The sequence below is a fragment of the Neopsephotus bourkii genome, unplaced genomic scaffold (assembly GCF_033783945.1).
Source record: "Neopsephotus bourkii isolate Nb327-2 ecotype Australia unplaced genomic scaffold, CSIRO-AGI_Nbou_v1 NB_1634, whole genome shotgun sequence".
Lineage (NCBI taxonomy): Eukaryota > Metazoa > Chordata > Aves > Psittaciformes > Psittacidae > Neopsephotus > Neopsephotus bourkii.
This window is the reverse complement of record NW_026902109.1, coordinates 11921165-11945383: the sequence shown is the minus strand read 5'-3', so window position 1 is coordinate 11945383 and position 24219 is coordinate 11921165. Positions and strand designations below refer to the sequence as shown.

General features: G+C 36.9%; 1 protein-coding gene across 2 annotated transcripts; it reads right to left on the bottom strand.

The window, feature by feature from the left end:
* Window positions 1–1747: 1747 nt before the first annotated feature.
* MAT1A (methionine adenosyltransferase 1A) lies at window positions 1748–18475 on the bottom strand. Of its 2 annotated transcripts, XM_061373789.1 has the most exons (10): window positions 18137–18475; window positions 15373–15461; window positions 12113–12190; window positions 11141–11263; window positions 9313–9425; window positions 7652–7795; window positions 6809–7027; window positions 3773–3955; window positions 3150–3283; window positions 1748–2508 (listed from the first exon to the last, which is right to left on the bottom strand). In XM_061373789.1, exons 4-10 carry the CDS (start codon window positions 11241–11243, stop codon window positions 2406–2408), a joined length of 999 nt encoding a protein of 332 aa, XP_061229773.1. In that variant the 5' UTR covers window positions 11244–11263; window positions 12113–12190; window positions 15373–15461; window positions 18137–18475; the 3' UTR covers window positions 1748–2405. The 2 variants fall into 2 exon arrangements, with proteins under 2 accessions (XP_061229773.1, XP_061229772.1); XM_061373788.1 differs by lacking the exon at window positions 15373–15461.
* Window positions 18476–24219: the final 5744 nt, after the last annotated feature.

The following is a 24219-nucleotide window of genomic DNA, read 5'->3' as shown; positions in this document are numbered from 1 at the left end:
TCCACACTGACCTTGCATACCCACCAAACCAAAAGGACACACATGCTCCCTCTCCAACAACCTCTTCAATGGTTGTTATTATTACCAGCAGAACAGAGCTGCTCGCATTGTTTGCAAATGTTTGTTTTTGTTGAGATAGGACATTCTGATTTCATGCTATGTTATGGAACACGTTTATTTATACAGCACTTTTCCAGGTATCATTTATTTTTCATTCATTTGCTTCTGCTAGTTGTAGTATAACACATCATGAGCAGGAGATTCTGAAGAAGTGGCAAGGCTTCCATCACATCAATGAAGGTACGCCTTCTTATGCCAACTCAGGGAAGTCTTGATAAACAGGAATGTGTAAGACTGCAACAGTTCTACAAAACAGTTCTGTGGCGGTGTGTATGGTGGCTTCCCTATTGTTAGTAGTAAAATGCCTTTGTATATATATTACTGCTAGCTAAAAGTTCATTAGCAAAGGCAGTCTTTCATGAGGAAGGCCAAGGTTTATATTTCTAGGCAGACCAATAGGACCTGCTTCCAAGCAGTTTATATTTTTTAAGCTGACACACACAACTCTTTTTCCTTTGCAAGATGAGCAATATGCAGTAGGGAAAACTGTACCTAGGAAATTTTTGCCAACAAAATCTTTAAGATGATGCATCTGCACTTTAAGATATTTTTCTGCCAAGCTATATCCAGATGTCCAATGAGAGCCACTGATTAATGCTGTAAGTCCAGGGGAGGATTACACATAAACCTACTACTTGTTAATCTCCACTTACACATTGTTAATAAAGTGGGACAACTTCTGTTTTGAATGGAAGTCTGTGTGTTTGTGACATACTTGAAGAGAATGAATGGCAGCTTTTCTTTCATGATCATCACATTCATGCACTCTCCATCTCAACAGCTCTTTGGAAGACATTGTTCAAAGTGGAAAGAAACATGGGGTGGCAGCATTTCTCCAGTGTAAAAGATTTAACAGGATGCTGCTTACACCACAAAGCTAGGATTAGGTGACTTTTGGGGGCCACATGTATGTAACCCTTGTACTGCAGGATTGCATTCATCCTTTTTGCCTTTTGACAAACCAAGCTGATTAGAGAGGATGTGATCTCAACACTCTCCCAATTTAAACAAACCTGGGATTAATCCAAAGTCCTTTGCAAAAAGTAGTTGTCCTAAGTCTAGATCATATCCAATCCACTTATGCACGTCACTATCTGCATCAGGAGTAACAGGGTACTGGTACTCAAACTGAGTAAGCTGAATACCGGCAGAAACAGGGACATGTTTTTGGCACGAACTGGCTCCCACAGCTTTGGGACACACAGCCATCTAGCGGCTAGTTCTTTGGTGAGACACCGCTGGGCAGGATAGTGGTCCAAATTTTAACCTCATGCTATACATATTTGTTGATGTTTTGCAGTTATTTCTATGCACTTTATTTTATTCTACAAGAACATCAAACCCAGTAAGGCATGCAATAAACCTAGCAGTTTGAGAGCAAAAATTATGAGAGAATACTGAATAGCATAAACCTGAGAGTCAAAAATAAGAAGCTAATAATTTTTCACCAAGTTTCTATTAATCACAAGAACTAAACAGAGATCACACAGGTAGTGAAAGATAAATTCGTATCACAGTTCCAAAATCTAATAAAAGTCAATTACCTCGGTAAACTAAAGTCCTTCAAGAGTGTAAGAGGCTGAGTTGAGATGGACCTTAATATTAAAGGAATAGGAAAAGAGGCACCTTTACATACATGGTAGGAAAAAGCCTTTTATTCACCGATTGATATTTTAAATGAGAACACTTATGTTTCAAAAACACAGGTAGTTGAAACACAACGGTAACAGCACATATGCAACGAAGGTGGTTTAAATATTATATGTATGTTAACATCTTCTACAAAAGAGGCTGAGATACAGTTACGTGATATTCAGCCTTCTCCCACCAAAGCAACCCCCAGCTGTATGCAATGCAAACTCCAGAAAGGAAATTGGACCCCAGAATTTCCCATTGTCTAATTAGAAGCAAGAGATCTGCTGATCTTTAGTCAGAGTTGGGAAAGTCATCTTGTCTTTGCCCATGACAGGTTTGAGGTTCAGACGTTGGTTTGCGTACCTGAGTCATACTTTGCCTTTATCAAAAGAACCAACAGAGCAGCAATAAAAAGTAAACTGTATTTTGTTGTCTTATGCTGATTAAAATAAAAAACCCAGACTGTCTTTATATCTTAGATAATGAAAGACACTGAGGGCTAAAAATAATCAATTTCCAAGAAAATATCCTTTTGTTTCTTTGAATTTAAAATCTAAAATTCCTTTTGCTGAATACAAAGCTGTCAGATTTGCATCCTCATAATTAGTGGACTCCTCTTCCTTTTTGTTTTCAAAGGATGGCTGCTACTATCAAAACACAAGTTTTTTAGGCACCTCCCATGGGAATTCATTTCTTCCAAAGTGACCATAACAGGCAGTCTTCTGGTAAATGGGCTTTTTTAGGTCCAAATCCCTGTGTGTATAATAAAAAGAAGAGAAAATTCTTCACATTAAGATACTTCATGGTAACTACCATTAAAATCCTGATGTTTATTTCCATTTCACACCCTTAATCAAGCAGGCATATTCTGGAAATGCAAGCATACCAGTGAACGTGTCCAATAGAGAACAATAAAAATGACAACAAAACTTAAACGTGAAGTACTTTAGGCCTCAGGAAAAGACTTGTTAGGAATTACTAATTTTAATGGGAAAGATAAAATATTTTTCAGTTCCTTTTGTAAAACAAAATATATACTTTTTCACAGTAACTTAAAATTCTTGGAATACAAATATTATTCTATTTTAATTCCACATACTATATCAGGCCAAATTCTGAAAGTATATGTTTCATATGAAACTTGAAAAGTACATCTGCTTGATATGCTGTCTTAAAAGATCTGCTAACTTAAAAAGATCTGCTGTCTTAAAAGATATGGCACATCAGTAGATGCATGGAGTATCAACTGTGAAGACTGACAGAATGACAGAAAGACTCTTTTATACTGCATGAAACAATCCTATGCTAGTTCAAGAGAACTTCTACTGCTTTTGCAACAAATTGTTTCTAGGCTGTGATCACCAAGATATTTTCCTTTTTGTGTGTTTCTGTACCTGACAATGACTCCAGGCCGAAGATCAAAGTTTTTGTGCACAATGTCCAGCAGCTCTTTCTCTGTTTTTTTGGAAGTTCCATAAGTGAACAGTGAAATGGACAGTGGATGCGCAACCCCAATGGCATAAGAAACCTATGGCAAAAAAAGATAACATATTTAGCAAATAAACATGGCACCTCAGTGGGCAGTAGTATGCAACAGAAGAAAGCATTCATCTTAGGAGAACTAAGACCTCTCCACTTCCCACATTTGCACAATTTGTATTTGTAGGGAAAAAAAAGAAAAAAGATAAAACTCTGAAAATGCTAAGATCTCTGGGTAACTTTCTTCCCCTTTACCTAATCAACCCATGTTAATTTCCATGACAGTAAGTGTCAGAGGGTTTAAGGTTCCAGAATAACAGCCAATAAAATGAAAGCTAAATGAAAATTTCCAGCTTCAAGGAGCTGATAGGCCGTGACATTACAGTGGTCTTGAACCAAGCACATCAGGGTCTTCCTTTTTTCAACCCCAAGCTATCACCAAGACTGCTTCAACTAGTGCCTTGTATGATGTGTATTCAAGGTAAATTTGAAAAGGAAATATGTTTCTGAGCAAAGGAACACGCACGGCAAACTATACCTGAACCAGAACACGCCGACAGAGCCCAGCTGTCACGAGAGACTTGGCCACCCAACGGGCTGCATATGCAGCTGATCGATCCACCTTCGTATAATCTTTGCCAGAAAAAGCACCACCTCCATGGGCTCCCCAGCCTCCATAAGTATCCACAATGATCTTTCGACCAGTAACACCAGCATCACCCTGAATCCATAAAAGAATTTCTCCATTTTATAACCATTTTATTATAAGTCTTAAACAAGGTTATGCATCCTTCAGAAGACTACAACAACTTGTAAGTTTACCAAATATAGATTTCTGTGTGCTATCTGAAGGAATTAACTTGTCTCACCAAGCTACAACAGTGGCTATAAATGTTCCTTAAAGACGTATTCATAAAACAAACCATACACAAACTTTATTTGGTAATCAAGCGAATAGGTCTACACACAGATAGAGCATGCACTGCCTGTTTCAAAAGTAAATATTCCAGACAATATGGAAACTTTACTTTAGAATTGACATATCTAACACCTCAAAACAACAGAGAGTATTTTTAACAAACTACATGCCATGTAGGAACCACTGAGAGATTTTAAACTGTTAAGAAAAAATAAAATAATAATACATAGATAAATATCAGGCTTTCATGTCTTTTAACAAAAAACTTAAGTTTTGTGTATATTAAATAGTAGATGTCTTTTTCGTCATCAAAAGGCATGTCAGTGCCACATTATACATTATTACATAGAGGCCGGCATACAATACTTCCAACACCACTTCCGACCCCAAAATATCTGTAGTCTAATTTAAACTACACACAAAAGGTATGGGGTAGTAGGCAGTTATAGCTCATTGAGAAAGAAGGATTACTTTTCAAGAGCAGATACTTCTAGATGAATATTCTAAAAATATTAAACAAGGAAGTACAGATAACCTCCTAGCTGCCTACACAGCTGTCCTGATTGCTGCTCACAGCTACTTGATATTTTCATTTGATCTTGGTTAGCTGATCAGTACCTGACCAATTGTCCGACGCTCCAGTTTACTAAATGCTTGAACTTTCTGGTGTGAATAGAAACACGGCCACATTACAAATTCAGTCCCCACCTCTGCAGGCAGGTTTGAAATTCTCTACAGAATATCATGTCAGTAAAATTCAACTGCTGGAATTTTTGCACAGCAAATACAAGTGGAGAGTCAAAGCTTTTCCTAGAAAGACCGTGCATATGCACAGAAGAAAACCTTTGGCAATGTTTGTTCCAGTCTGCTAAAAGAAGCAGTGAGATATATATCTGAATTGCAGATAGTTGAGCTTGTTTAAACGATCCTGTCCTTGGGTTCTTCTACTTGACTCAGACCTTAATTTGTGATGAAATTCTGATGATAAATTTAAGGTGAAAGGAAAACACCAAACCACCCCTCATTTTAAAGTTGCTGAAAGAGCACAAATGCATTTGCAAAGTGTGTGGAAGCCACTTTTGTGACAAGCTGTAATGTCCTTACAGTACCAGCTGGTGTTGCTGTTGGGAAAACGGTGGTAGGAGCAAAAGGACTAATTTTACCATAGCCAGAATTCAAGGTGCCACCATGCTCAAAATCCGAAGTGAAATACATGTGTCTTCTTTAATGAACTGAGCTAGAGATTAAGACAGCCTTCTATAGCTGGCATTGTTAAAAATAAAGCTGAGTAATACTCTTCTGAAAAGAGTTAAAGATGGAAAAGATAAGGAAAGAAGTAGTTATTTTCTGTTTGCCACAATGCTATTGTAAATTGCACATGTGATGATAGCAGTTGTAAGGCCATGGCCACACAGGCAGATTGACCCCATACTAAGTAAACATCACAGGTTTAAACTGCAAATAGATTGCAACGTGCGTGTGTTTGTATGTGCAAACATGAGCAATATAGTTCAACTACAAGAACTGAAATTGTATTCCTGGTTGGCTTACCATATATAATCATATTACATTTTTAAATGCGTGCAGTTCAGTGCACACCAGAAAAATCCCATATGTATAGCCTTTTTTTTTTTTTTTGTATGAAGCTCTGATTTCTGCATTAGTTCGTTTGCCTCAAATTACAGTTCAAGTTTTCATCTCAATTTTCTGTAGTCTAGGATGTCAGTGATATACAAAATTACAGTACAATCAATTCAACTATGCAAAAATATATTTCTGTATAATCATGATTATAATGATTAATCTCAACACCCTTGTACTTGTTTAATGGCACTAATGTAAAAAAGACACAGCACCTTAGAAATATTTCTGTCAAATTCCAGTAAATGAACGAATTTGAACATCAAAGGAAAAACAATGTCTATTTTGAATTGTTGTGAAATTGGACCTATTTTCAGCAAGAAGCTTTGAAATTTTGCTGAGGTAGTTTTGAAGGGAACTGAAAACATTGGGAATGGTGAATTTGCTTTAAAAAACTAAATCTCATTAGTCCTGATCCTATAGAGAGTGGAATTTCTTCCTGACTTCTGTGAGCGCAGGATCAAATCACAAATCACAGCTCTCATGTTGTCTAAATAAAGCAAAAGAAACATTTATTTTCTCACCAGGAGGAGCCTATCAGGGGCTGATTTTCAGAACAGATGAGCACCCTCAGGTCTCATTGGTGTCAGGCAGAACAGTATGAGCTATACAGATATGAAAACCACATTCACTGTAAGAGAAGTAAAACTTGTGTCCGTCTCTCTGTAAGAAGTGTTTTCCGTGAGAAGGAACTGCATGTCTCAGTGCTGGACTTCAGAGGGTTTGAGGAAACTGAGAGCTGGGCTGTACTTTCCACATGCAATGTAAGATTCAGTTCAACTTGCCTGCCTAATTACAACACATGTATGATATAACCATGACCTTAAAGGTTCCTTTGGCATACAGCACATGAAACTCTGGGTGCTTCTAACACATAAAACTGCATTTCATACTTCCACTAGGCAGCTTGTGTCTTCCACCCTAGGACAGATGTGACAAAGAGGCAAGCATTTGTTTTAAGACACAGCCAATGACAAAGGCAAGCTGATAAAAGCACCGAAATAATACACAAACCTGGGGTCCTCCAATAACAAAACGTCCACTAGGTTGAAGGTGATAAATAGTTTTCTCATCTAAGTATTTTGCAGGGACAACAGCTCGAATCACACGATCCTTAAGGGTTCTGCGCATATTCTCCAGCGAAATGGTTTCATCATGCTGCACAGATATCACAATGGTATGAACACGCACTGGGATGACTGCTCCATTCTCCTGAATATACTGAACTGTGACCTGAATAGAACAGGGAGAAGGAGGAAGAAAAAAACAAAATTACTATAAAAGGTATTACTGCTCTACATCAAACACATTATGCTCTCCCAAGAACAAAATTGTAGCAAAATGTCAGTGCTGACATTATAAGCACCACTGCTCACACTGTTGCCAAGGTATGAGAAATAAAGCCTATTTTGTCATTCTATATTTTTTGTTCAATATGGACAATCTCATTTTCTATGAAGTTGTCCAAAATGTGTCTTTCATTTGGGATTTCCAATGAAACTCACAAGACTCAGAAATTTACATTCTCAGTGCCTCTGCAAAAAGGCCAGCTGAATCCCCTAAATACAAACAAATCCTTTATATCTCCTGACACTTTTTCAATGAGCACAGACCACTTAGGTCTGAAGGGTTAAATGTTTCTTCACTGATAGGTGGTTAAGTGCTCCTAGCAGTCTGATGCAAGTTAGCCATTTTCCAACAGTTAAGGAGACAGTGTCACAAGCAGTAGAAATGCTTTATCTGCTACTTGCATTTTACCCTGGTACTCTGAGCACCATCAGTTGCTGTCTAGAGAAAGATTTAAGAATTCCGGAAGGAAAAAGTATTAGTTTTCAACTAATCTATAGCAGTATTTACCTGTGTTTTGGAGTCAGGCCTTAGCCAAGGAAGTTCTCCATTACGCCTCAACTCTGCTAACTTGGTATTCAGCTTGTGTGCAAGAATAATTGTTAGAGGCATACATTCTTCTGTTTCATCTGTTGCATAACCAAACATTAAACCCTACAGGAGAAGAAAATATACTTCAATCATCATTAAAAGCACCACAACCAAATGCAGTGAGATTTCATCTGAAGCAAAGAGTAAACAATACCTTTAGGTTTACTTTCTACTGTTTTATATTACAGTGCAGGAAGCCTAAACTCAGATCAGGCTCCAACATGTTACAGTGTAATGAGAAACAAACCTCGTTTCTAGAATTTCTCACTGAAAGCCTGAAGGTTTACTTATTGAGCTGGAAACCTAGACAAAAACGCAGACACTTTTGTGAAGAAATCAGGTTCTTTCACAGGAAATAAATTTGTTACAGGAAAACAATTTCAGGACTATTCTGTCGTGGGAAAGGTGATATTAGCCTGGAAAGGTTATGGAGGCTTTTATGTATGAATGTAGACACACTTATACTGTAGCTTGCATTTGAAACTTCAGTGGAATGGGATGTGAATTCTCCACAGCATGAACAAGGTACCATTCAACAGTTTAAGGCACCCGCCTCAGATTTTTAATGCAACATGCTTCTAGCCACATCATCTATGTCTATTCAGTCATGTTCCATGCATCAGATCATCGTTTCTTAAAAAGAGTCAGCAGCATTTTCTTTCTCCTCAAAAAAAAAAAAAAAAAAAAAGAAAAAAGGCAGGAAGGTACTTTGATGTGATGGGAAGGGAGGTAATCAAAATGCCAAAGAAAGTCAGATATCATTTCATCTTATGTAGAATTATGTCCTCAAGACAGCATAAAAGCATTTTAATTTAGTCGTCGGGAGATTTTTGAACAATATTAGCTTGGCTTCTGGACTCTGACTATTGCCATTTATGGTTCTCAACAGCATTGTTATAAACTAGTTATTACTAGTAATACTGTAAATGGTAAACTCCCTCATACTAGCCTCAGTTAGATTATGGCATCTTTCTCTTGGGAACATAACATAATTATCTACATGTGCTATTGAGCTCGTAGAAATGCAGTTTGGACACCCTTAATTATGTGGAACATCTATTACAAGAGATGCCTTTGGGAAATAAGTGAGAAATAAAAGTACTGTAGTGTATTTGCTTTCACTGTACTAACGCTGAAGACCGTTGAAACATTGCCTAATTTTTTGCTGTGTAGAATCTCAAAAGCTCCATGAAAGTTAAAAGATCCTTTGTTTATTCCATCTTACAAAACAAGTCTGGATGCAAGATGAATGGTTTAATGTATCTAAAGATACTCAATTAAAAAAAATTAAATACAGTAGCAAATAATCTTTACTAAGTTCTAAAGGAAACACCCTCAGCTACTGCAAACTGGCAGAGCTTTTCTGGCTTGCATGAAGTGCTGTAACACCAGGCAAAAGTCTGCCCTCAAAGAACTTCCAATTGTTTTAATAAAAGTACGTTCTTCATTCTGGGGTAGCCCAAGATTGAAGTGTGGAAATCATTGCATGGGTTCTGAGTTAGAAAACAGGGCAGTAAGATGGGGTAAACTTTCCACTCAAACAAACAGCTTTGTTGGTTTAGATGTGATGCTATGTTTACCTGATCTCCAGCACCAACATCTTCTTCATCCCTGTGTAGATGAACACCTTGGGCAATATCAGGTGACTGCTGTTCCAGTGCCACTAAAACGTTACAAGTCTTGTAATCAAAACCTATTTGGAAAAAAAGAATAACAGTGAATTCGTAATCAAAACCTATTTGGAAAAAAAGAGTAGCAGTGAATTAGCCTTTTTCGTCACATTTAAGGAAAGTAACATGGAACCATATGACGAAAATTTCATTCAGAAGGGTATCACATTCAGAACTCAAAATCTAACTATTATTTTTAGGTTTTTTTTTTCGTCAACACAACATTTGAAACCTTTTGAGGGAGGGAGTGGAGTATATAGGATTGTCTTTATTGCTTCTTACTGCTTGTTTTCTTTTTCTTTGGCATCCTGTGCCAAGCTAATTCAAATTATGAATTAACTGCACAAAACTAGCAAAAAAAGTAGATTATGAGCCTCTGCCAAATAAACACTATTAAAAACCTCTACATAAATTCCAAGGAACTGATGTTTTCAGCAGTCGAAGGCTTTGTTCTCTGATACTTTGTTATACATGTGAAGTGGTTATTGTGCCTAAATCTCTCATGGAAGTTTGTTAGAGAGCCACAGCAAATCTGGAAGTGGGAATTTACTTTACATTACTTTCTAAGGTCAAAAGGAAGGTTTCTGAATTTGAAAGACTTACAGAAGGCAAAATTTTCTACCTGTTCCTAGGTGTGTTAATAATAACTTGCTTCTCTCCAAATACAGCCTTTCCTAGACTGTAGCTACTGGCAGATGCTGACCAAACTCATGTTCAGCCAATGAAACATATATATACACATCCATATGCACATGATCCACTTGAAAAATGCTCTTCACCCTCTTTTAAGTGGGCTATGTAGAGAAGAAAATTATATTTCCATGCACAATGGTTTGGTTTAGCTTCTCATTTTATCTCTGCAGAGAAATGTTTTTTGCTGGGTCACTGCATCTCCTCCTATCACCTTTGGCATTTAGAATAAAAAGAAGATTTACTACGTTTACTAGGGTTTTTTTTAAAAAACATTGCTGTTACATGATGATGGAAGTAACTTATAGATGTGCTACTATAATATTCTCTGTCCACAATCTGCATGTAAATCCAATAGCAATTAAAGGACTTCAGGAAACAACTTATTTTAATTAAAAGCTCTTAAAAGATACACTTCACTATAACAGTATATGTGAAATATTTGTAATGTATAAGGTATATGACAAATCAGAAAGTGTCTGGTATGTAAAGCATTTTGTCTTTTTTATCTTTTGCATGTTACACAAACTGGGTTTGGACAGCACTTTCCTCAGTGTAGGAGGTGTTGTTCAGAGCTAACAGACCACCTTGCAGAGTGAGAAACTGCTTTACACCTGGGAATTCTAGATGCTAACCACAGTACAAATATATAATGGTACAGTGAAATGAGCTATGTTTCTAACTCCCTCTCTTTCTCACCAAGATGCATCAATCAGCCTGCCAAATGAAGAGCAACATTCGAGTTCTCGCAAGTTTGGAAGAGTGGTAAATACTGGTGCTCAAGTTGCAGGTAAGTATTCTGGACTAGTACCACAGTTCAAAGTATGTTCTGCCTACACCCTCTCAGTTTTAAATAATACATGATGTTTCTTCTACTTACTGTTATAAAGCCAGAAATTGTATCACGTAGCACCATGTAAGCAGCTTTCACACAGGATATTCAGTTTTTACCAGGCTTGCTAAAGCCTATATGTGAAAGTGATGACAGACCTGGTTTGCAGTTGACTATTGCTTGCTCTTCAATGATTTAATGAGTTTTTCCACCAACCTTTAGCTGAATCATCATAGCCAATATGTCTAATTGCATCTCGGACAACTCGTTGATAATCCACAATAGCATGAGATGTGATCTCTCCACAGAGCAACACCATTCCTGTCTTACATACTGTCTCTGAAAAGAGAGATGAAAACAGGGTTACATCAGCAGAGTAACCCAGCCCACTAAAGCAAATAACTGTTTGTAATGATAGTGACTTTGAGAGATCTAATGAGTATATACAGTGTAAGTCCTTTATACCCATATTTTCCTTATTATTCTACAACAAATTCTTTCCCTTCCCTATTCACCGTATGTCTGAAAGAAAGGAAAATACGTCTTATCTACAAATTGGAAAGTCAAAACACTGAGCATGATTCAGTGATATGCATGGATTTTCAGCAAATACAGCATTAAATTCTGATTTCTAAATCTACTTAATCATTCAAAGATATGTACTGAGGCTAAATAAAAGTCATCAGCAACCAACTATTTTGAAGTTGACCTCTGCAGCCCCAGGAGGAAGAATCTGAAGATGGGGGTTAGTTACCCAACGCATGAGCTGGCATAATAACCTCAACGTTGATAGTACAACTCTTTCTGAAGAGATTTAAAAAAGCCAATCAGTTATGGGGACCTGGACTGAAAAATTAGTACTTTACTAAATATAGTATATGAACTTTTCAACAAAAAATACTCTTTCAAAAATCCACTATAACAAAGCCAAATCTATTTCTCCCAGGAAAATTCAGTCCACACAAAAAGTTAACTATTCTACCTTTCTACAGCCTGCTTAGGCTTCAGTCTTTATAAAAACTTTTTACTGTTTCTTCTCATGTCTCCTTCTTTTCAAGCCTGTAATAATTATGTGATTTTCTGAAAGTAAAATAAGTTAGCAAATGATAGCATCAAGTTCTTCACAAACATCATAAAAAAAGAACAGTGACAGGGTGATGACTTAAAGAAAAGCACCAAGCAACTTACCACAAGCAACCTTGGCATTTGGGTCTTGTTTGAGATGGGCGTCTAGTACAGCATCACTGATTTGATCACAGATTTTATCTGCAAAACATCAAAGTTGTGATTCTAAACCATAGCACTCTGTACAAAAAACATGGACTGTTTCCATTGCTTTGAATGGGTAGGTATTTCAGCAAGGAATTCTTTTATTGCTTATTAATGGAGTATATAAGCTAGCTAAATAGAAAGACAAATGCAACATCCTGCAAACCAAGTCAGTAGATAAAACAGATAATTTACTTACTGGTATAAAATAATACAGACTATAACTTTTCCTGCAGTTTTCTGCACTTAGGTATGCAACAAGTATGCTATGCATAGAATTACCTGAGAGGCTAAGAGGCTTTCCTCCCAGCCTTCTCCTCCTCTGACAATTCCAATATAGCATGCACTCCACATCAGTAGCATTCTAACATCAAGGTGATATTCCACCATAAACTTCCATCTTCCTGATAGAAAGTTGGAATATACCACACCAACACTGCTGGTAAAGCCTGAGAAAGTGTTTAGATTAATACATATAATCACCAGTCAAGTGCCTGTTTCTGGTTTGTGTCTTCTCACTGCTTCCTACCATCCTGCAATGCTGTCTCCTAATCCCTGCAACCCAACTAAGGCACAGAAGTAGCAGATGCAGAAGCAAGAAGGGGTTACCAACTGAAGTTTTCCTGAGGTAAATCTTGAGTAAGTGCATCTTCAGTTACATCCCAAATACAAAGGTTTCAGCTGAGGTGTATCATAATAATCTTTTTTTCTTTCTTTTCTTACTTTTTTGATGAATAATGAATCTCAGTCAAATAATGTAGCTAATTTAAGGAAGACAAAAGGGCAGCACCCATAACAAAGCTTTTCACACAAAAATGGTAATTTTCTCATCTATTTTAATTTGATTGTTCTTTAAAAAAGCTTAGTATTGCATACTGTGTTAAGATGTTGCCATAACATGCTGTGTGGCAAAATAAATTAATGTCTTTCCTTGCCATTTGCAGCACAATCTGTTGGAAACCAATGTTTTGTAAAAGTATGTCATTAGAGACTTTTAATATATTTAACCTCAAGTCAAAATATATTCTCATTTATTTTCATTAAGAAGGTGTATTACATTTAGCTAAGAGGGACTAATCGAAAACTAGAGAACTAATGTGATCCTGACACTTTTATCTCTCATATTAACCACTTCATCACAAAAAGAATGAACACAAAAGACGATTAGCAAATGAAGGCTGCATTGGAACTTTTAGCCTTGCAGGAACTGTGCTTGAATGACTAAATTTGAGATAATTATTACCAAACAGGAATCAAATGCAATTCTTGCCAATTTAGTTAAAGTCCAAATGAACATTGTTTAACAAGACTGGGGACAAAGGTGGCAAGAGTGATTAAAATGTATCTCTACTTGCTCTTTTCAAAGTTTCTGATTTTATAAGGAAATACAGCCATATTTGCAAGCCTAACAGCAAAAAATATTGACCAAAATATGCAATATTTGATTACCAGGGTGGGACAACACAGAAACTAGGATAGGATGATTTTGTTAGTGCAGGTCCAATGACCTACAGCAAACTCCTGTTGATATGGATTGCTTTGTAGTTTTTATTCACCACACAGAATCTCTGTGCCAGGAACAACCTTTAACCCTGTCCTTGCTCCACATGAAAAGTGTCTCACCTGCACTAGATGCCAGTGTCTCATGTTTGTCTAAGTTTCTTGTATGGCACATACAGGGATATTATATGCATTCTTTTCAAAACATTCAAGATGAGTACAGGTAATCTCATACGACTAATTCATCCTCACTTCTCCTTGTGGCACCTCTCTGGTACAAAGAACTTCATGTTCATTCTGAAATGTCTCAGGGAAGCATTAGGCATAGTAGGCAGTGAAATCAGTAAGAGAAGATTTGACAGGGTGTTTTCATATTGTTGTGTTTGGTTTATTTTTTTCCCTGAAATTCATTCAAGTAAAGGCATGAAATTTCTCATCTGAGCTGTCCCATTTCTCTTATCAGCTGCTAAATGTGACAGCATATGTTTGTCCTTCCTTTCTTTGTTACTTCTTTTTTTTTGGTAAATGGGGAAAGCATGATCGACCATGTCTGGTGAGGCATTACTATTTAAAAAATTATGTCATAGGTAGTTTATGCATACCTTCATGTAATGAATAGTATAAATATTGAAAAAGCTATGTCTAGGCTGAGGATTTCTTGACTGAGCAGGAAAGTATTAGATAGCCATGAATTTTTTCCAGGAAACCAAATCTTCCAACAGGTCCAGCCTTATGGCAGAGGTGCCAATTAGCCATAAAAAAGTCTCTTTCTAACTATAAAAGGGATTAGTCAGTCTGTGGGAGCTGATGATAAACCCTATTCAAATGCCTGGTTGTCGAATTATGAAGAAGGCATTCAACAACAAAAGTGATCTCCAATAATTAGAAAGAGTTTCACAGTTTTCCACATACTTGGACATAAGTTTGTTATGTGAATCTAGACTATGTAAGAGCCTAACACAAGCTGTGACATCTGCAAGGTCTCAGGACCTCCTCAGAGCACAGATACAGGCTGGGCAGAGGCTGGATTGAGAGCAGCCCTGCGGAGAAGGACTTGGGGGTGCTGGTTGATTAGAAGCTCACCATGAGCCGGCAGTGTGCGCTTGCAGACCAGAAAGCCAACCATATCCTTGGCTGCATCAAAAGAAGCATGACCAGTCAAGGAAGGTGATCCTGCCCCTCTACTCTGCTCTCGTGAGTACCTGCAGTACTGCTGAACTGTGCTGTATTACGATTTTCCTATTTAAAAGACTGGATGAGTGCTAATTGATAACTACAGTGGTTCTTCAATATTAACACTATACTGTTCAAATATCTTGTACATCTGTTCTCTTTGTTCAATACACAGTTTAATGAAGTATTGTGTATATTGTTAAGCATACGCAATGTTAGGTATCGTTAAGTATATATAATATTAGATATAAGACATGCAAGCAACAACTTGATGAAAGATCTGCATTTTCTGTTTAGATTTGGGAATATTTTGTTTATATGTTTAGTTTTGGGGTTTTTTGTTTGTTTGTTTTGGTGATTTTGGGGGTTTGGGTTTTGTTGTGTTTTGGGTTTTTTTCCTGTGAATATCCAGAAGATAAATATATGCATTTAGTCTGGTTGAAAATCTAAGGGTGCTTTTAGTAGATGTTTTCTCTTATATTTTAAAGAGGTCCCTTAGTACTTACTGGAAAACTGAATGACATTCTGTTTGTAGGCAATTCCACCTGAAGTCACACCATATAGGGGAAGGAATTAATCCTAAATGGTTTGGTACCTGTAAGACATTGTGTATCAAAGAAACACAATGCCTTTCAAAGCACAGTGAAACCATTGTGCAGCACAGGCAGACACTACTGGAGAAAGAAAAAAAGAGCAGTTACAAAAGACCAGCTATCTAAATAAAAATAAGTATTTCTCTTCCCTGTGCTGCTATCTATGTGCTTATGTTGAAATGTAGAAGTTATGCATACGTCTTCAGAGAGTTTGGAATTTACCCTACTAAATGCCAAGGTTAAAAACCTGGAAGCAAGTCCCACATTTTATACCCAAGTAATTTTTAATAATTTGGACTGAGAAGATAGAATAAACAGAGTCTTATATAAAGTCATTGGAGACCATAAGTAATACCTATATGTTAATTATGGCTAGCTGTTACTTGCATCTATGGAATTTGGGCTTCTTAGTGACACACAACCCTTAGGCATTGCATAGGTGTAAGGCAGTTCTCTGTGTACCTAAGTAAATAAGCATGTATTTTCCCCTGCTTTGTTTATTAAGAAGAAGGTCTCTATTAAGGCATTCAGTACCCAGCTAATATAATCAAAACAATTCAAATTTCCATCAGACAGAGATGTGATTTAGGGTCTTTACTTCACATAATGCCCTCTAGCAAAATTATACTATCACATGCAGAAGAGAAATAATCAAGAACATGCAGATTATCCATTTGGTATCAGAGAAACTCAAAACTCACAATAAAATTTTAGCGCTATTGATAATGTCAGAAGCCCAACTACAGCCCCAGACACTGGGTCCCATTTTAAGAAATAGCCTAGCTTTTCCTGGATGATAAAAACCTAACAGCATGTATACACCCCTCGTGTAAAACCAGGTAGGGAAAAGGGGGTTGCCTAGGATATAAGGGTGATCAATTTGCAGTCAGTAACTAGAGTTATTGCTGAGACGATTAAGACCTATTGCTGGGTTGTGTTCAGTAACAAGAATTTGCAGGCCCACCCAGAGTTACTTAGTTACTAATTACTTAGTTTTCTTTGATCTGGAAAATCTGTATCTTTCCTTTGTCATAGGCATTTAGGTTTTCAATCCTTACATGAAGACTTTTTAAGAAAGTATATCACAGTCTTGAGAACATCTGAGTAAATACCAGTTTTCCACTCCCTCTACAATTAGGCTCTCATGTTGCCACTTCACACCTCACAGTACCCAGACATCTGGCAACCTCTGCCATATGAGAGGCTGTACATAAATTTAACAAGCAGTAATGTTTCTCAAAGGCCTGCTGAGTATCCCAGTGAAGGCAGAAAATGCTCGCGGAACTTAAGAGAAGATCTGCTGAGGGCCATCGGAGGTCTAGGAAGTATTGGAAGTGTGACATAAGAACTGAAAAACCAGGCCAAATTCAAAAAACAAGAAACAAGACAAAAAAAGATAAAAGGGAAACCAAAGGACAAAGCTAAACCTACGGACTCAAATTCTTCCTGTTCTGATACCTACCTATTATTGCCCCAGGGTTTAATTATTAGAGTATTGTCAATGTGACCTGTCATCTTTGGAAATACCATCACAAATTTAAAATGACCATATTGTGTGATGTTATTTTTCCTATGAAACTACACTGCACTACAGATGCTGGATGTAATTATGTACCAATTTGAGAGGTGACCTGTGTCTGAAGGATCAAACGTGGCTGTCATTTTCTGATTGTGTTACATCAGAAAGAACTCCAACTGGCTTAACCTGATGTAGCTACCTTGACATTGTCAGCGATGTGCTCAATTGCATCAGCCATGGATTTAATTTGAAGTAATAAGTTAATATTATAGAAGAATATCAGAATTATAGATATGAAATTCTTACTGCTGATGTTTTTATTCTCTGCCCTGTCATTTCACCCATTTATGATTTACTCACATAACACGAGTACAGACCTGAAAAATTCTAATTACAGCAAAAGGTAGAGGATGCAAAATCAGCTTCTAAAATAAATACACTTTTCAGGACATCAAACAGTCTATTGTCCCCTGACCTCATTTGGGGCAACACTTGCTGTTGACACAAGGTACATGTTTATGGCAGATGAACATTTATTTTCAACAAAACCGAACTAAGCTCTGCTGACCATACATAAAGTTTAGCAAATAACTGTCTACTATTTGCTTAAGCAATTCCATATATTGCATCAGATGATGGAATGGGGGGAAAAAAGCAGTAACTTTGCCATGTGCAGCTGCTGCCACCACCGATTTTTAGAGGTTTTGAAATAGCCTGCTTAGAGATATTTGTGGATGACAGTTTTAGAGCATAGCATATGTGCAGGACAATTTCATAGGGCCCATAAAGATATGGAACTTGAGAAGCAATCCATGCATTCTTATCCATACGTGAAACTTGAGTCTGTGAGAGATACAGTAATCTCCCTACAGTAATACTGAAAGAAATTCAGATGAAAAGGAGCAGCAACCATAAACCCCATTGCCATCCTCAGTGCAAGACATGCTCTGCAAAAGCATGTAAACTCCTGTTGGAAGCACCCTAGTTATAGCCGTTCTATAGTCTATATGGACATGGTCCAATGGAAATAAAGTTAAAAGTGCCCTGCTACAGATAACTTCTATAATAAGATTAAAAACATATTAATTCTTCTTCATGTTTTAAAAAACATTTTAAATTATTATTCTTCTTATGCACTTGCCAGAGCTGGTTCCTTACCTGGGTGTCCTTCTCCTACCGACTCCGACGTGAACATGAAAGTCCCTTCATCATCCAGTGTGTAATCGCATAAACCATCCACTGGCCCATTCATGATTGTGATGCTTTTCCTGATGGATTATTATAAACAGTAGTTGAAGAGTTATACCTCTAGTGTCTTCTTTTAAAACAGAAGGTTCTTTATCAGCAGGACTGTTGCTGTCTTCACTTATTACTTCTTATACTAGCTTGAATGTCAGTGCATGAAAGCAGCATTTGCTTGCATCTGTGTACACATGCAAGAAGTATGCATGTGCCTGAAGTCTGTATCCCTACCTAGCCTGATCTGTCAGTCCCTGAGCTGCTCCTATATATGGAAAAGTGAAAGTGCCTAGATAATCATGTGAGGCAAATGGAAGAGCCCATTTCTTGGCAGGGGAGTTAGTTAACTTTAGTATATTTCACTAATTAACTCAGTTCTCAGAAACGTTCTGAATTCAACCCGTGCAAGATAGGTTATCTTAGCAACTCAACTTAGCATGAAGTAATGCAGACTACTGGTGATAGTACAGGTCAGCTGCTTCTTCAGTTCGAGTCTCCCCTAATTCTGGAATCTTTGCTGTGCTTCTAACTGTGTGTTGTGGTTTTACAGGCATAGATGAAAAATATGTAATTACATGTGTTTCCTAGCAAAAAACTGGAAGAAGTTTGCTCTGCATCATATGACTGTATTTTCCTTTTCCTTTTTCATCTCTTGAAAAGTAGAATTCTCTCCTGAAATATATTTTTTTCCATTTTCATTCATTCTTCTCGCACATTTGAGAGATGAAACATCTGATAAGATCTAGCATGACGAGTGCTTCTCAATTATGCAGACCTCTCCTTTCAGCCTTTGCTTTACTTTTCCTGTCCTCTCTTCTGTTAATTCAGATCCATCTTAATTCTCTTTTTGTATCACATTCTTGTATTATGTTCCCTAACCCTTAGAAATACACTAACTGCCACGTATGAATACTAATTCTGCTACCAAAAATTTCTTCTAGTCAGATGGCTCATGTCTGGAATATGCTGATGGTATGACAGGTATGAAGACAGGTGATATTTTGTGGATATACGTGTCCTGAAGTTAGTATACAAAAAACAAGTAAAGATACTCATGGAGCAGATCCAGAAAAAGCCCAGCACTACTGCACTTTATAGAAAAGTGTAACTATTAATTCCTTTCAAAACCATTCTAGTCTCAATCTCAGACCAAATCATTGGCCTACCAAATTAAAAATTTCCCTTGACTGCTACGAACACTGACTCATTCTCTCAATCATTCAAAGTGTACCTGATACTTGGACTAGAATGGGTAACATACTGCCGATTCCATAGTCCTTGCAAATTTTGACAGGAATGAATTTCTCATCACTCCAGTTTAAAAACTTAGTTTACTTCAAACCCTTGGTCAATATCATTTTAAAAGATCACTTTATGTGGCCCCTTGGGTTCAAATTTCTGCATTACTACAAATATATGCAAGAATTCGTTAGAATGTTCACTTTTTATCTACATTCCTGAAAACAATAAGCAATGCCTGCGAATATTCACCAGTAATCTGCTGTAGCATTGGCCCCGCTCTGATATCATCAACATTCATTTCAAAGACAATTTTTTGGTTTTCTGTTAATTTATTTAATTCTGTTAATTCATTTAATTGAATGAAAATCACTGTTTGCACTTAAAAATAAAGAATTCACACATCATATACACATTATGAGGCACAGCTTTCTCTGTAGTAAACTATCATCTCACTGACATGAAGATTCTAACCCAGCCTGAATAATTTACACATTAACACCATCTAGAAAAATAGAATTTGTAAAAACAAAACAAAACAAAACAACAAAAAACCAAGACTGAAGAGTACCTAATTCTATTAACCCTAGTTAATGGGTAACATTCAAAAATTATGTTAACTTTTAAAGAAAAATAACACCAGTTATAAGCATTCATTTTAAAATGCAATTTTTTTCGTCTGGGGAAACAAAGACATGATGGGAATGGACAAAACACCATTGACAAAAACTCTTTTTGTACATATAAGAGTTTTCATTCTAATTCTACAATCTTCCAGAAAAAAAAAACAAGATTCAATATTGTCAGTCTGAGTGCTCCACTCCCTCTTGCTCCTGGTTTTGCTTTTTCTTGGTTTTCAGTGCCACTTAAGTACAGAAATTGCAGTTTGGGAATCAGCATTCTTGTTTCTAAGGTAGCACTTAAAGAGAATGCAGAGCCAGACCTCAGATAATCCTCTTATCCCACATAAAAATAAAAAAACCCACCACAACCTCTTAAATGCTGAAGAGCGCAAGCAATTTGACATACAAGAATAATGAATCTGCAGGCTCATTTTTATTTTGCTTTTGCAGTTCCTCTTTTTGGACCCACTTCTGGCTAGTCAAATGCATTGGTTCTTAAGACCTTCGGAGGGTCACTCTTCATTAAAATAGGCTCTCTAGTAATAGTATTCTAGAAATGCTGCACAGCTGCATTTCACATAGCTTGTGTAAAACCTCCTGTTTGAACTGCTTCCAGTTGTGGTTTTACTATTAAGACCAACGCATTTGCTTTACAGCCATGAAGCCTTCCAGCATATTCTCTTCTAGGACATCTGTGACCAACTTTGAACCCCTGTAGAGTTAGGTAATGTTTAATTTGGCTTCTCTTCCCAGCCAATTTGACTTGTTAAATATTTGTAAAAAGGTAAGATAGTGCTCTACCATCATGTCTTTTTGCACAGGTGATCTGCCTATGCAAAAATAAAAGGGGATTATAGTAAAATAATTATTATCAGTTTTTCCCTATTCCATTTATTGATAATTACTCATCAGTCAATGTAACAGGTTTCCAAATTTTCTGTTAACTTTATTGCTATACTCAACACCTTTGTGGGACTGAGCCCTTAGAAAATCAGTTTATTTGCAAATCCTTTATAGTTTGTATATTGTCCATCATTGCATTAAGTACCTTTTGGCTATATTTCTATGACCTTTAACTCAGAAGATACCTAAATGGCAAAATACTCTCAATCACTATGACTCTTTGCTCTGAAATGAGGCTAAACACAGAGAAATTTCCATGTCAAAATAACACTGTCCTACTGTATTGCTCTAAGTACTTATTGATATTGACTATAATGTCAATCCCAACCACCGGAATAGCAATGTGAATCTATGCGAGAGTCTTCACACTTGGCACTATCCCATGGATTTTCTGCTTTCACCATAGCTTTTCTGCAGTTCATACAATGCTTAACAGCTGTCAGAAGGCATGGTTTTACCACAGCCTTGAGAAAGCCCTGAAAATAATGAAATGAACAAGATATAACTAAGAAAAGATTCTGATGAATGGTTGCCATTGATGCTGATGATTCTCCAGACAGATATGAGTAATAAATTGTCTTGACCCTAGACCTCTCATGACATATTAGTTTTACTCACCTTACCTTTCCTACCCTTATCTGTAGAAATGAGAAAATGAGCTTGAGCTAACAGCTTACAGCAGCAGGGGAAGGAAGTAGGTATCCTTAAGACCTGGTCATCTTCACCTCAGCTGCAGAAGAATCGTGTTTTCACTGGAAGCAGTAAAGGTTTAGACTCATTCATTCATACTGTTTCACCACCATGGCAACTTTAAGGTGACTTCTTTTGAGTGAGGAGGAAACTGTATCAAGAACTCTGAAGAACTTTTACACCACTAGAATCAGTCATGGGAAAACCATTTCAGAAGCTGTGAAATTTGTTTCACCACAGCTTTCAAATGCAAAGGACAATGACTTGATTTATAGAGAGCACACACTTCACAGTAACTTAAAACTACAATTCCATTATAATTAAAGGACCCAAAACATCTTAACTTTAACAGTATACAGAAATACTTCATGCATACAAATAACAGATAGGAGAGTGTTTTCCTAAATACTTCTGGTCTGTTCTCTCAACTTTATCATCAGGTAAGACTTTATTTACTAAAGTTAACAGTTTAACTAGCTAACAGTTTAAGTTTTGTATCTTGCTATTTTATTCTCACTTTGCAAAATCATGCAAGGAATTTACTTGTAATTTATGCCTGTGAAAATTAAAGTTTTTCTGGTGTTTACAAAACCAACTTCAATACCAGTTTCATTTGTGCTATTTACAAGGTCTAGTTCATATATAATACAAATAGTGTCTTTTCAAGAAGTTACTGCAGTTCATCTTTTTTCCTATGGAAAATAAGCCCATAAGGAAGATTTGTTTAGTTGGGTTTATTTCTTTTGCATGGAGAATGACAAGCCTAGTCAGAGCAACAGAGTTTGAACATCAGGAACTGAACACAGAACTCACACCTGTTTCAAAACTCTCACCTCTATTATTACCTGAAAATGAGAGTGGCTCAAGGCCTCTCAGATGTGCAGGTGTAAAATTTCACTGGCCCACAAACATTCAGGGCAAAATACATATTGTGAGACAGAAAAAACAGTTGTGATTGTAGAAGGAAAGGAGGTAGTATGTATTCTGACATGGGTGTTTATCACCCAGCATTTGCTTTTTCATATCACCTTTTTATACCTCCTGCAACCTCTGCATGCTACCATAAGGAATTCAGTTCTTTCATTCTTGAGTTTTCTCGTAGCTTTTTGAGTGAATATCAATTAAACTTCCAGCCATTTCCTGGTTGCATTCTTATGTAACTTATTCCATGGTTACCTCAGCTTCAGAGAGATCCTCTGCCGTGTCTCTCATCTGCCTTCCCTTCTATTCCCTAAGAAGTCTTTCCAGGTTCTTCCATTACTAACATCAAAGAAAATAATAAGTTTTGCTCCTCTCCCATGCACTTGTCCTCTTTGCATCTGTTTGACCTTGAATTCTTTATTCTGACACATCACTGAATCATAAATGTTTGAAGCTGGATTGTCTTTAGTCCAACTCTCTGCTCAAAGCAGGACCAACTTGAATAGGTTGCTTATGGCCATGTCATGAAGTAACATGTGCCAGAGCCTTATATATGAAGTAGCAACTTTGAGTTGTTTCTTAGGAAAAATTAAAGCTACTGTTGGGGCTAAATTCTGCTTTCATATGAAAGTCAGTTGTAGTCTTGGTACTAATTTTGTTGGGAGAATTATTTCCTCAGGACTGTGACACTAGTTGGAATTGAATACAACTTAATTTTCTGTTTATTCACTTAATAAAAGTCCTAGCTGTTTAATTCTCAACCCTAAGATCATTTCCCAAGGCTCTATAAACTAAACACCTCTTTACAAACACAGGCTTTTTTAACATCTCACAGAAAAGACACCTTAGTTTCTTGCACAATAACGATAAATAAAAACATATGTTTTCTAATTAAGTCTTCATAAATTAGCATTGTTGTACCAGAAATGGTGGGAAAATAGCAAGGTTAGATAAAATTTGAGGTTTTCCTTACACTGATTTGTTTTTATTGTGTCATTTAAACAGCATTATACCACACTAATATATAATTAGTTCTGCCTGTAGTCTTTGGCAGTTTTTCCTTTTTAAGCTAGAAGCTCTACAGAGCAATGTACAAGCACCTTTGTGTTACGTTGTTACATGGAGCCCTATTACAACAGAATCACAGATTTTCTGGGTCCTCCATAAATCATGAGAGTGCAGATGAGAAAGAATGAAACCCTATCACAACTTTAGCTCTCATAGCAAAAAGGTTTTTCAGTTTGCAAATGTAGCAGAGTATAACTTCCAGATTCAGCATTTTTCCCATAAACCATTATGCTAAATTAAATAACTTTACCCATTTATTGCTAAAACTATGATTTCAATGGGAGTGGAAGACTCTTCAGTTAGAAATGGTCTCCCTTTAACTTTACAGAAAACCATCACTGTATTCTCCCTGGATGTTTTTCCCAGTTACTACAGTCAGTTGTTTGGCTAGGGAGAAATTATCATCTGACATGTAACAAAGCACAACCCCTAATTTCAGTTGCGTAGGGTGTGACCACACAGACACATACACAGCCACAGTTCCTTTCTGGGGGAATAGTTAGGACTCCTTGCTGATAATGACAGGTCTGATCACCTGTCCAGACTAAACCCCATTAC

What these genes read in the sequence shown, in the direction of transcription:
- MAT1A (XM_061373788.1), bottom strand. Translation starts at nt 18,230, where the DNA reads ATGAATGGGCCAGTGGATGGTTTATGCGATTACACACTGGATGATGAA. An exon ending in AAATGCCAAGGTTGCTTGTG is followed by an intron (nt 11,264 to 12,112) that starts GTAAGTTGCTTG and finishes CTCTCTTTTCAG; the next exon opens with AGACAGTATGTAAGACAGGA. An exon ending in CGGCCTGGAGTCATTGTCAG is followed by an intron (nt 2,509 to 3,149) that starts GTACAGAAACAC and finishes TTATACACACAG; the next exon opens with GGATTTGGACCTAAAAAAGC.